The sequence below is a fragment of the Moschus berezovskii genome, chromosome 6 (assembly GCF_049115385.1).
Source record: "Moschus berezovskii isolate FMDL1 chromosome 6, NW_MosBer_1.0, whole genome shotgun sequence".
NCBI lineage: Eukaryota > Metazoa > Chordata > Mammalia > Artiodactyla > Moschidae > Moschus > Moschus berezovskii.
In genome coordinates this window covers 107,473,473-107,486,017 of record NC_142465.1, presented here as the reverse complement: position 1 = coordinate 107,486,017, position 12,545 = coordinate 107,473,473, and the positions used below count along the sequence as shown (strand labels likewise).

Here is a 12,545-nt window from a genome sequence, read left to right as displayed (position 1 = left end):
CTGGCTCCAGCACACCCCGGGCGGAAGTTACGACTAGTAGGGCGGAAGTAGCTTCTGCCCGGGGGACGGCGTAGACCTTTCAGGGATGTGACGCCACCGCGGAAGTGAAGGCAGGTTCTGCTAAGGAAAGGAGCCGAACCTTCAGAACAGCGGTCTCGGCTTCCGGAAGGGACTTCTGGGGGAGTGGGAGGGTGGGAACGCGACAGGCTCATGAATTATGCATCAAGGTAGGAGGGGCGGTTCAGTTCAGTTCAGTTCAGTCGCTCAGTCGTGTCCGACTCTCCGCGACCCCATGAATCACAGCACGCCAGGCCTCCCTGTCCATCACCAACTCCCGGAGTACACTCAAACTCATGTCCACAGAGTCGGTGATGCCATCCAGCCATCTCATTCTCCGTCGTCCCCTTCTCCTCCCGCCCCCAACCTTTCCCAGCATCAGAGTCTTTGGATTCTTTAAAGACTGGTCCTGGTTCCCTAACCGCAGGGGGCGATAGGCTGACTTAGGGAGTTATTCTTTTTTCTTATATACCCTCAAGGATGTCTCAATGCTTTGAATATGCAGGAAAGGAAAAGACTGTGTCAGTAGTTTTCTGAGATCCCTCAGGGCCAAAGAGTAATAACTTCTCCCAACCATCAGAATCCGATCCCTACCTGACCACACCCCTTACTCCCTTTGCTTTGGGGTCTAAGTACCTGTGGCACATCTCCTATCTCCTACTTAGGCGGCTTTACTTTTAAATACAACAGTCACCTCTCACTGATACTTTATTGTCTGTTGTCCTTCCACCAGAATATCGTCCCCACGAGAGCAAGCACTCTGGATTGTTCACTGCTGTGTCCTCGGAGCCTGGCATTTTATAAGCGGTTGGTAAACGTTTGTTGCATCAGTGAACAATTCATGTGAACTCTCTTAGGAAGCCTTCCTTGATTGTTCCAACCTGTAAGGGTCCCACGTTCACCAAATTTGAACATCATTTAGTTCCTGCTTTTTTAAAAAACTATTTCATATATATACATATATATACCATCCCCTGGAGAAGGGCACTGGCAACCCATTCCAGTATTCTTGCCTGGAGAATCTCATGGACAGAAGAGATTGGTAGGCTACAGTCCATGGGGTCACAAAGAGTCGGTCACTACTGAAGCGACTTAGTATGCACACGTTTGTATGTATGTGTGTGTGTGTGTGTGTGTGTTAATCGCTCAGTCATGTCTGACTCTTTGCGACCCCATGGATTGTAGCCTGCCAAGTTCCTCTGTCCATGGGATTTTCCAGGCAAGAATACTGGAGTGGGTTGCCATTTCCTACTCCAGGGGATCTTCCCAACCCAGAGATCGAACCCCAGTCACCAGCGTTACAGGCGGATTCCTTACCAGCTGACACGCCTCCCTGGTGGCTCAGAGATGTGGGCCGTGAAGAGGTTAATCCAAGCAGGGAACCCCATTAGCAATCCTCTTATTGTCATTCAGCTTAGCCATTTCATTCATTCATGAACAAAATTTATTGACTTTTATTGTGATTTATGGGGCTTCCCTGGTGGCTTAGCTGGTAAAGAATCCACCTGCAATGCGGGTGACCCGGGTTGGGTTCTATCCCTGGGTCGGGAAGATCCCCTGGAGAAGGGAGCTGCTACCCACTCTGGTATTCTGGCCTGGAGAATTCCATGGACTGTATATTCCATGTGGTCACAAAGAGTTGGAAAGAACTGAGTGACTTTCACTTTCAATTTCTTTCATGTAACTTTTCAGCACAGTTGTCAGCAGCTTAGGAGAAACTGTCTCATACATGGTGCCCTCCCATGGCTTTGCTGAGCACTCAGTATATGCTAAATAAATACATGTTATTTGAGTAAGTGAATGCTGCCACCAGGCTGCCCTAGGTCTGAGCTGACTCCCTCTGGGCTCAGCTCTATTTTGAGTGAAACAGAATTAAAGTGCTTCCTATTAGCAGTAATAGTTCCTTGCCTAGAGATCAAAATAACCTGTATAGGAATAACTATAACGCCAAATTTTACAGATAATGAAACTAAGACTGTAAAGACTTGTGATTTTTCCCAAGGTCACGGCAAGGAAGTAGCAAAAGACACCTAAAAATAAAAATTTCAATTAAATATTTAAAGAGAAGATAACATATTTTTGGCTTGTAACCGTATCTTTTAAAAAGTGTCTGCTCTCTTAGACGGAGAAGGCAGTGGCACCCCACTCCAGTACTCTTGCCTGGAAAATCCCATGGATGGAGGAGCCTGGTAGGCTGCAGTCCATGGGGTCACGAAGAGTCGGACACGACTGAGTGACTTCACTTTCACTTTTCACTTTCAGGCATTGGAGAAGGAAATGGCAGCCCACTCCAGTGTTCTTGCCTGGAGGATCCCAGGGGCAGGGGAGCCCGGTGGGCTGCCGTCTATGGGGTCACACAGAGTCAGACACGACTGAAGGGACTTAACAGCAGCAGCTCTCTTAGAGGGAGACTCACAGCCTTGGAAAATGGAACTCATGGTTGCCAGGGGAAGGGATAGTTAGGGACTTTAGGAAGGTCATGTACTCACTGCTCTATTTAAAATGAATAACCAACAAAAACTTACTGTATAGCTCATGGAACTCTGCTCAATGTTATGTGGCAGCCTGGATGGGAGTGGGGTTTGAGGGAGAATGGATCCATGTATATGTATGGCTGAGTCCCTTCGCCATTCACCTGAAACTATCACAACATTGTTAATCAGCCATACCCCAATACAAAATGGTGGTGGTGGTAAAAAAATTAATTTTTTTTAGAGTGCTCTCTTTACCACATTTTGGGACTCTGTAATCAGCCTGTGTTAACCCAGGAGCAACAGTTGGCAGAATAAGGGTCTGAAAGGTGCAGATATGGACAGACCTAGTTGCTCTATAGGTTAGAGATGGATGATTTGAGAAACTTTGACTTTGGGGGCTGAGATAGAAAAGCGGGAGCAAAATGGCAGTAGTCACTGTAAGTCCTTGTTCTCCTGTTCTTTTCCTGTTTACAATAACTGGTACCCCTTTGGGCCTCAGTGTCTCCAACTGTCAGCCCTGCTCCTCCTGCCCTTGGTATAAGAAGCAAGTTTAAGTGCTTTGAACTCCTTAAAGAAAAGCTTTAGAGAAATGTGGGGCGTAGGGGGAGGAGGGCTGTTAATTTTAGCCTGGGGTTTTCCAGCTGGCACACTGTTTCCATCTTGAATCACTTCCACACCCTGAGCTCTGCCTGGGAGATCCCTCCTCCTGGGGGCTTCCCCACTCTCTGGTTTGGTCTGAGCCACAGTGGTAAGCATTCCAGAAAAATGCTTAAGAGAAGTCTGGCTTAGTCATTTAATGAACAGTTCAGGAGGCAAAGGAAGCATAGAGGTGAGAGATGCTGGTCCCGGTAGGTACTGATGTATGGACTCCAAGAACCAAAGGGGTAGTATGGCCAATCTTTGTATTCTTGGTCTGTGACTGAGCAGTGACTCTGCCATTTGCACCCCTCCAGGACCTTCCCTGGCCCCGTAGTTTCAACTCTACAAGAAAGTTAGGATTCTTCCCCAGGGCCTTTTCCTGGTTAGCTTAATAATGGGATGTAGTTTGGGATCATTCCTTAAGACAGGAATCCCTGGTGGCTCAGATGGTAAAGAATCTGCCTGCAGTGCAGGAGACCCAGGTTCCATTCCTGGGCCAGGAGGATCCTCAGGTTGGGAAGATCCCCTGGAGAAGGGAATGGCAACCCACTTCGTATTCTTGCCTGGAGAATTCCATGGACAGAGGAATTCCATGGACAGTCCATGGGGTTGCAAAGAGTCAGACACGACTGAGCCACTAACATTCCTTAGGACAACTCAGAAGATCGAGACATCTTTCTCCTCTGTCCTTCCCCCACCATCTGACATTCCCTAGGGAACGAGGGCATTTAGGGAGAAAGAACAGGTTAAGGATTTCCTGTGTCTTGCTGGTGTGTTTTAATTTATTTAAATTTAGAGAAACAGCAGTCTAATCAGGCGGTAATTAATTCACTCTTCATTAGGGGCCTTTATTCGTGCCTTCTGCATATGGATGAGCCTGAGGGTCACACTGTCCCTCTGAAGAGGAAGGTGGTAAGAGACAAGTGCTGTCCAGGCACTTCAACTCTTCCCCTTTGGTGCCTCCTCTTCCCCCTACCCGGACCTAACAGGGACTAGATTCCTTTGGGGAAGGAAGAGAAAGGTCCTCTCCCGTCCTCCTTCTCCTCCCCTGCCCCATTCCTTGGGTTCCTCCCTCACTGCCCCAACCCATCCCAGCAGCACCTCTTCCTGCACTTCAGGTCCCATTCAGCCCTGTCCCATTCACCAGCTACAGGCTGGAGTCTCTTCAGGTCCCACTGGATTGACTCTGAGCTCCCTCAGCAGTATGTTTGCTTAGCACCTCTGCTTTCAGTTGGTACATCACTCCTTGGCCTGGCTCTGCTGCCTCTTTTTCTTAGGGAGTCTGACGCCCTGAATCCACATACTGCTCTGATCCTGAGAAATACTCTCCCTCCTCCCTGCGCTCACCGTTGTGTGCTGCGTAGACTCAGCCACACCTCACTGGTGTTATACAGTAAAGCTCACCAACCCCTAAAACACGCACCTATGACCACATAGACACTCCTGATTCTAGCTGCAAAAGTAAATACGCAAAGGCCAACAGAGGCCAGGGCAGCCCCCACTTACCTGTGACTATCTCCTCTCCTCCCTGGAGCTCCCCCATTTCCAGGGAGCAAGTGGGGCACAGATGGGGGTGGGGGGGAGAAATGGGACCTGGATGGTTACCATGGCAACAAAGCCTAGCAACAACTGAGAGGCTGCTGTGTGGGCTTTTGCAGGGCTGTTACAAGAGCCAAACCTAGAACTGGGGGCTCAGAGGTGACTGATCCCAGCTGGGCAGCCTGTGTTCCCTCCTTCAAATACACCCCCTCTAAACCACCCCCACACCCCAGCAGTGCCTCTTCAAGAGGGCAGAGCAGGAAAAGCTAATGAGAGTTAACCACAGGGCTTCTGGGGGACAGCTGTGGGTGGGGTCAGGTTAGGGAGCAAGGCTGAAAATAAAACAAGCAGGGCAGTCAGCCTCTCTCCTGCGGCTCTCTTGTCTTGTTTCCATTGCTCCATTTTCTCTTCTCCTTTTGCCCTTCACCCTCCATCTGCCTTATCAGCTCTCCTCTTCCTTTTCTGGCTGGCGCCATCGCCTGAGCTGCTACAGAAGTGTCCCTTTGCTTCAGCCTCCTTTCTCATGGTCTCTCTTGACCTTCGCTGGTAATTAACAAGCTACTCTTCCAGTTTGCTCCGGCTGCTCCTCATCAGGTCTGCTCCCGTCAGTGTCTCTTCCTTCAGCTTCATCTCGGATCAGAGCCCCCAGACCCCAACTCCGGGTCAGAGCAGGCCACGTCACTCGGGTCTAGAGGGTCACCCCTTCATCCTGCTTTTCCTCCCTCTTGGCTGCCCATCGCCTTTCCTCCTTTCCTCTCTGCGGGGCTCATGAGGCAGAACCAGGGGACTCAGGTATCTTGCAAAGGCTTTATTTGAAAATTTTGAAACTTACATCCCACAAGAATTCAAGATTATCACCACAAGAAGAAAGAGATAATACAAAAATATATATCACAGCATAGGAGCCAGGTAAGAGAGGAAAGAAGGAAGGAAGGTGGGAAAGCCATGAGAAGTTGGAACAAACCTGAGGGATGGAGAGGACAAAAGGCAGGAGAGTTGGAGGAACCAAGGAGGGAAGGGGAGGGGCAGGTTGGGAGGCAGAGCTCCCGATGGCCTTAAACCAGCTGGCCCTGGTCCCTGGCAGCCTAGGTGGAGTTAGGGAGGCCCTCAGGGGGACTGGAAAGTGGAGGACTTGACTTGGGGGGACGGTGGGGAGGAAAGGGGGCTCTGAGTTCCAGAGTGACACGCACAGACAGCCAGGACAGAAGAGACAGAAGGACTTGGGAGGCAGGGGAGGGCAAATGGGGGCCCCTTTCTCCTGCAGTGCAGCAGGAGGCTCCCCAAAAGCCATCTCCCAGACAACAGAACTTAGCAGTGGGGCTGGGAGGAGTTTTGGGGGCCTCATGACTCCCCATTTCCACAGGGGAGTCCTTAGGGTGGGATGGGGGACATGGTAAAACCCACGACGTGGAGTGGGGTGGGACCGGGACAGATGGGGCCCAAAGAGCCCCCAGCTCATCTCCCGCCCCCCTCCGGGGCAGCATGCAGGGGACACAGGAACTCCACCCGTGGGTGTTCACGAAGTGGAGTGTGAGCACGACACAACACCACAGCGAGGGGCCGGGAAATGCACATGAGAGGCACACCCACTGCCCGCCAGTGATGGGCCAGCGCAGGACGCGGGAGCAGAGGAAGCGAAAAGTGGAAAAGTGTGAGACGAAAGGGAGGACACGGGGATCCTTGGAGTGGGGATGTGGGTGGGGAGACTGACTGTACAAGAGCGTGAGTGTGCGATGGCCTGAGAGGGGAGAGGGGAGTGTGCAAGGCTCATGTGAGTGTGCCAGGGTGGGGACGGGGCCAGAAGCCACAGATAAGTGAGGCCCCCACCTCAAGGAGGGTGAGCAGCTGGGCTTGCCTGTGGGCCAGCGAGTGTTCCCAAGGTGTGAGCCCAGGCAGAGCCGCAGTGCCCACAGCCGCCATCCCCTCAGCAGGATGGGGGCTACGCCAGGCCCTTGGCCCCCTGCCTGGAGGTGCCCCAACCTTGAGGGACATCACAGATTCACCAGGGGAATCCTAAGGGGAAAAGGGAAAGGGCACAGTCAGAAACCAAGGGGCAAGCCAGAATCAGGAGGGCAGTTCAAGATATAAAAGGGATGGAGATTAAGGGGCAAGGTGGAGTGAAATGGCAGCTTGAGAACAGGACACAGATCTACAGGGAGACAGGTGGGGCCCCCCAGAGAGCAGAGGTCCAGTCTTCTGGGGGTGGGCCAGTCCACCTCCTCCCCACCCATCCGGCGGGGAGCACCCCACCCACAGCCACTGCCCACCTCCCTGCCCTCTGCCGTGCCCTCACCTGTTCAGCTGGAAGGCTGGTGCCCCCTTGGGCTGGGGCATCCCGGGCCGGGGTCCCCCTCGGGGTTCCTCGTGGTCAGGGGTGGGGACGGGTGAGTCTCCAAAGGCCCCCAGCACAGTGACCCCGGCTGGAGACAGGTCAGTCAGGGGCTGCTGGCTCTCCTCTTGCCTCAGGGCCCCTTGCTGCCCTGAGGGCCTGCGCCGTTTCTGACTGCGGTCCCAGCTGGCGGCCCCCCGGAAGGAGAGAGATTCTCACCCATTCGAGAAGTCCCCAGCCTGGGCCCCCTCGGGCGCTGGTCACCCCCCAGCCTCCCCCAGGCACCTGCAGCATCCGACAGCAGAGAAACCAGCCTCTAACTGTTCCCTATGCCCCAGATCCTGAGACCCTGTCCACAAAACCACTTCCTGTCCCTGCGCCCCCAGGGGAGCCTGGGAATCTAAACGACCCTCCCACCTGGTCCAGAGTCACAGAATGAGCGCTCCCTCCCCATGGACACACAGAGTCCCCCCCAACTATCCCTCCCCACACACACACACCGAGAGAGCCATTTCTCTCCGCAGTAGGTGCCTGGCAGGTTTAGTTCTAGTTCAAAGTCAGCTAATGACCTGGACACCTGAGTCTAATGAGTCTTGCAGTAAAGTGTGAAGGACTGAGTGACCTGCTATTAAGTGCATGCAAAAGGCTGGGATTTTCTCCCTCCTCCCTTTAAGGCGGCCTTAAGAAGGGCCCTGCAGGATGGGTCTTGGAGGAAATGGGAACAAGGGATGGCCACCCTAGCCCCCCAAATTGTGCTCACAATGATCTCCCTACCTCTCCCACTCTCCTTGTATTTCCCCAGCAGGAACCTGAGCTCATTTCTCCCAGCTTCCCCTGCCCAGATCCTTCCTATCTTTCCCCAAGGTCTTGCCTTAATCTACCACTTCCTATTCCACCCCCAGCAAAACTGCCACCCAGGCTCCTTCCAGCCAAACATTCGTGGGGATGTCAGCGTCCCCTTCCTGCTGGCTTACCAGAACTTGAAGATGATGCCGGTGGCCACGAGGACAATGATGATGGAGATGGTAATTGTGACATAGAGCTGAGGGTCCACACCTGCTTCAGGGAAAAAGTCTTAAGGAGGCCTGGGGCCGGGGAAGCCAAGCAGGGTTGGGGGTGGGGTTAGGCTGTAGGTTCAGGAAGCTTGAGTGGTGTTGCCATTGGAAGCCACATCATCCAGCTCTTTTTCTCTGCTTCTTTAGAGCCTCCCTGCTTTATTTTTATCATCAGCTTTCCCCAGAGTTTTCAGCTCTTGCCCTCCCAAATCTTTTTTCTCCACTTCCCTAAATCTTCTGTATATATGGGATGAGAAGGAGTTCCAAGGTCAGAGAGAATCTCTCAGAACCTCTCTCTCTCTGCACCAAAACTCGGGGGTGAAAATGTCCATCTCTGCCATGGCCCCGCCCCCAAACCACTGGCCCTGTGTCTGCGTGCTCTGAGTCGAGGTGTCATCCTGAAGGGCCTTCCTCTGCCAGGACTACTCCCACTGTTTCCAGGGTCTGGCTCCAATGTCTATTCTTGGAAGGTGTCTTGATCCCCGGGCAGAAGTAGTCTCTCCCTTCTCTTTGCCTAAAAACATGCTATGCACGCCTCTGTTAGAGCGTGTATTACTGTTGACTCATCTCCGAGGGTTTACGCATCTGTCTTCACCAGTGGACCTGAGCTCCTCCAGGGCTCAGACACATCTTCCTCTTGGCCTCCTGTGCCAGCCCAGGGCCCGGCACACTTGTGGAAGGAGCTGACAGACAGGACCCCTGTTGCCCTGAGAGTCTTCAACCAGCACCGGGTCCATATCCCTCCCCAGCCTCTCCCACTCACCTTCGCCGCGGCCCCCGAACAGGAAGGGCCTCAGGGTGGCAGGTGCTTCTCCAAGGATGAGCCCATCTCCATCAGCCCGCATGGAGTCTGAGTTGGGGTGTGGAGTAGCCAGCCCGTGGGGGGCTGCAAAACCATAGTCCAGGGGCAGAAATCCAGGATTGGCAGAGTTGGGGTCCCCCCCATCCTCTCGAGACACCGTAGGGCCCCACACAATAGCCCAGGGGTACTGGGATGAGGGTGGACCCTCCTCAAAGCCTGATGGGGTGGCTGGGGGTGCGGTGCCCGGCAGGACTTGCCGACGTGATCTCAGGACCCGAGGGGATCGGCTTGGTGGAGGCGCCCGCTCCCACACACACACGTGGCGTGGGGCCGAGGGGCCTCCCCTGGCACAGGGGGGCCGGGCTGGGGCTGGTGGGGTTCGAGGGGAGGAGGAGGAACCTTGAGCAGGCGGTGGGAGGGGCAGCAACAGCAGTGGCCAGAGAGAGAGGAGATGGGACAGCAGCAATGCAGGCCTGCGGGAAGGGAGAGAGAGCAATGAGTCTGAGGCCATCTTGGGCTGCCTCCTTCCTCTGTGCAAAACGTGGCGATGGGAAGAAGACATGTCTCACTTCCCATCTTCCACGGGTCGAGCCCTCAGGATGGAAAGCCCTAGGTGGGCCTAGGAGGGCAAGGGTCAAAACCCCAGGGAACATGGCCTCTAAGCTTCCTCCAAACTTACCGCATCCTGGACTCCATGTCCGAGATCCTCAGCGGTGACTCAGATTTTCAGCCTTTACTGGGGAAGAGAGGGGTTGTCACATCCCAAGCTTGCCCCGAGGACCTCCCCAGCTCATCCATCCTCCCTGTTCACCTCCAGCTCCCCTCCCAGCTGCAGCTGCCATCTGTGCTGCCACCACTCAGGACCCTCAGTTGCCTAGCATTGTCCTGGGGAGGGGAGAGGAAAGTCCCAGACCAGTCCCTTGTCTAGTCCCCAGTCCCTATCTGCAACTTCCCAGGTCCGTGTTACTTCCCCACCCCAGGGTCTACTCTCACTTCTCTGGCTTCCTTCCTTCTCACTTCCTCTGCCCACAGCTCCTAGCTTTTCTTGGATCTTAATTTAGAGCCAAGAACCTTGTGATTCCGTGAGCACCTACCGCGAGGGAGGGCGTCTGAGGGGGGAGGGAAGAGGAAGTCAATCAGATTGAGTGTGTGAACGTGTGGGGCTGCACAGAGGGGAGCATCCCAGACTGCCCACCCCACTGGTCCTCCGAGGCTTTTCTCTAAGGAGTGAATGGCCCCAAGAATCTGCATCTTCAGGAGCAGAGGAAACGGAGATGGAGGGATGGAAGGAAAGAGACGAGAAAGGGAGAGGTGGGTGGGAGAAAACTACAGAATGTAATTTTTGCTCAGTGTTCAGTCATCCAAACGCATAGGTGCCCTCTGAGAAGAAGTGGAGTTGGGGAGAAGCCGGACCCTCAAATGTCGCTCTCTGGGGTAAACAGTCTGGGAGAATCATCGGGATGGAGGGTTCTGAAAGAGGAGGACACGTTCTCAGCGTATAGGGTGGCAGACCCAGGGGGAGGCAGCAGGCTCCCCAGTGAATGAGGATGTGACATTCAGTGTCCTCTGGTTTCTGGGTCCAGATCTGGACATGAAGCGCTCTCAGAGAATAACGGAGTAAGGTGGGAGAATCTGGGGAAGGGACTGGGAAAGTGGGCTGTGGAGAGAGCTGTGAAGAGGTGATGGGCTGAGAGACGGAAGGCTGGTGAGGCGTGAGAAAGGAGGAGAAAGGTGAAGAGGAAGATGGTGAGGGGGGCTGGTCCCGGAAAGCATGGACTGGGGTGGCGGGCGCGCACAGAAGGTGGACAGCTGTAGGATGCTGAGCATGAGGGGAAAGGTCGGGGACGGAAACTGAGAGGGTTCCGGGGTCGCAGCAGCCGGGGAGAAGGAGGAAAGAACGGTCCAGGCAGGACGGGAAGTGGAGACCGCGGAAGGAGAGGGGAGAAGAGGGACGAGGAGACCAGGGATGGGGAGGAAGAAAGCGGGGAGGAGAAGACAAGGTACCGAGGACAGAACGAGACAAGGAAGGGCCTGGGGAGCAGCAAAGATGGAGGAGTTGGAAATTGTTTCTTCCACCGTAGAGAGACACGGAGCTAAGGAGAGAGGCAGGGAAGGTGGGGAAGACACGAGGGGAAGCCAGGGAGAGAGCGAGGCTGCGGGGACCGAGGAAGGAGTGGAAGCCGGTGGAGCGGAGAGGGGTTCCCAGGGCCAGCTGCGGCCAGCTGACGCCGGGACCCTGTCGCCTCTCCTACCTGTGCATCCCCCCGCCCCAACCACCGTCAACTCCAGTCCCCGGACCCCGCGCCCCTTAGCCACCCCCTCCAGGAAGCCCACAGTCGCCGGGCTGGCGCGCCACCCCCACCCTCCCCTCGCTCCTCACCGACCTGTTGTGCGCAGGAGACGAGCTGGGGGTGGGGCGGGAGTCTGGGGCTGGGGGAGCGGGGCCCATGCCCAGCGCGGCCGCAAGCCCACCCTTCCCGAGGGCCCGCGGCCCCTGGACCCCGCTGGAAAGCGATGAGTGGGGTGGGGGTGGGGGGTGTGGAAACGAGGACCAGGAGGTAGGCGAGGGGGGTCCGTGGGAGGGAGCGCCGAGAGCAGAAAAGGAAGCCGAGGCAGGAGGATGCGAGGGGCCGAGCCAGAGGCGGGATGCAGGCAGCCGCCCGGACCGCTGCGCAGGAGGGCAGGACGGAGTCGGGACCCGTGGTGGGATGCGGAGCGCGGCGGGCGAGGCGAGCTTCTGGGCTGGAGGCTCGAGCCGGGCGGGGGGCCGCGCCGAGACGATTAGGGGGCGAAGGGCGCGGAGTCGGGGAGGGCAGGGCCGGGCTCCCTCGGGTGGGGGCGTGGGGGCCCTCTCGCTCACCTGCATGCCTGGCGCGGCGGCGCGACGGCTGCGGGCGCTCGGGGCTGCGCCGGCCTGGGGGGTCGCGGGAACGCGTGGGGCACGGGGCATGGTCGGGGGTTCTGCGGGCAACGGGGTGCAGGAGAGGGTGGGGGGCTAGCGCCCGGGGCGCGGGGCGGCGGCGGCGGCGGCGGGAGATGCTCGGCTGGGCTCGGGCTGCGCTCGGCTCGGCGGGGCTCGGCGCTGCCGCTCCGAGCGCGCGGTCCCCGCCTCTCCTCCTCCCCCCGCTCGGTTTAACCCTCCCGCTGCCGCGCCTCGGAAGTCGCGCCCGGCCGTGTCCCAGGTGGAGGATGGGAGAGGGCAGCGGAGGGTGAGCTGGGAGTCCGATCCCCCGGGTTCCGGGGGCGGGCTTCTCCACTCTCACCCCAACTCCGTGGACACCCGTGGTTGCCCCAGTGAGTTTCTGAGATTCTGAGTCACCCGAAGCTCTGGGTTCCCGACTCTGTTTCGCCTCTGCTGGGGGATGAGGTGGGATGAGGGTGGGAGTGATGTCCTCGCACCCTCCTCGGACTATCACAACAGCTGGATCCCCTGATTCCATTCTGGCCCAGCTGCAGTGTATCCTTCCCAGAGCAACCCAAAAGATCTTTCAAATAAGTGGACCGAGATGCATTACTCAGCTTTTCTAGCGCTCAGAGTATCCCAGCTCCTTACTGTGCCTTAGGAGGCCCCGCATAACCTGGCCCCCCAGGGAGCTCTCGGATTTGCCCTCCCATCGCTCTTCATGTCCCAGCCACACTGGACCTGATCT

The 12,545-nt window shown here is 56.1% G+C and overlaps 1 protein-coding gene and 1 long non-coding RNA gene across 3 annotated transcripts; one reads left to right on the top strand and one right to left on the bottom strand.

Moving 5' to 3' along the window:
* The first annotated feature begins 131 nt into the window (after positions 1 to 131).
* On the top strand, positions 132 to 8,970 carry LOC129535698 (uncharacterized). Its single transcript, XR_016037699.1, has 4 exons — positions 132 to 227; positions 791 to 864; positions 4,013 to 4,082; positions 7,941 to 8,970. It is a non-coding gene; the product is annotated as an uncharacterized LOC129535698 (long non-coding RNA).
* Positions 6,585 to 11,943, bottom strand: PIANP (PILR alpha associated neural protein). Of its 2 annotated transcripts, none has more exons than XM_055394257.2 (6): positions 11,756 to 11,943; positions 9,575 to 9,631; positions 8,857 to 9,368; positions 8,013 to 8,094; positions 7,003 to 7,224; positions 6,585 to 6,722 (listed from the first exon to the last, which is right to left on the bottom strand). In XM_055394257.2, the coding sequence occupies exons 2-6, from the start codon at positions 9,589 to 9,591 to the stop codon at positions 6,701 to 6,703; spliced, it is 855 nt and encodes a 284-aa protein (XP_055250232.2). In that variant the 5' UTR covers positions 9,592 to 9,631; positions 11,756 to 11,943; the 3' UTR covers positions 6,585 to 6,700. The 2 variants fall into 2 exon arrangements, with proteins under 2 accessions (XP_055250232.2, XP_088693515.1); XM_088837389.1 differs by having other exon boundaries at positions 9,575 to 9,626.
* Positions 11,944 to 12,545: the final 602 nt, after the last annotated feature.

Coding starts and splice junctions, on each gene's coding strand:
- PIANP (XM_055394257.2), bottom strand. Junction 8,095..8,856: donor GTTCGGGGGCCGCGGCGAAG/GTGAGTGGGAGA, acceptor TCCCTGAAGCAG/GTGTGGACCCTCAGCTCTAT. Junction 7,225..8,012: donor GGCATCATCTTCAAGTTCTG/GTAAGCCAGCAG, acceptor GGGGGCCGCCAG/CTGGGACCGCAGTCAGAAAC.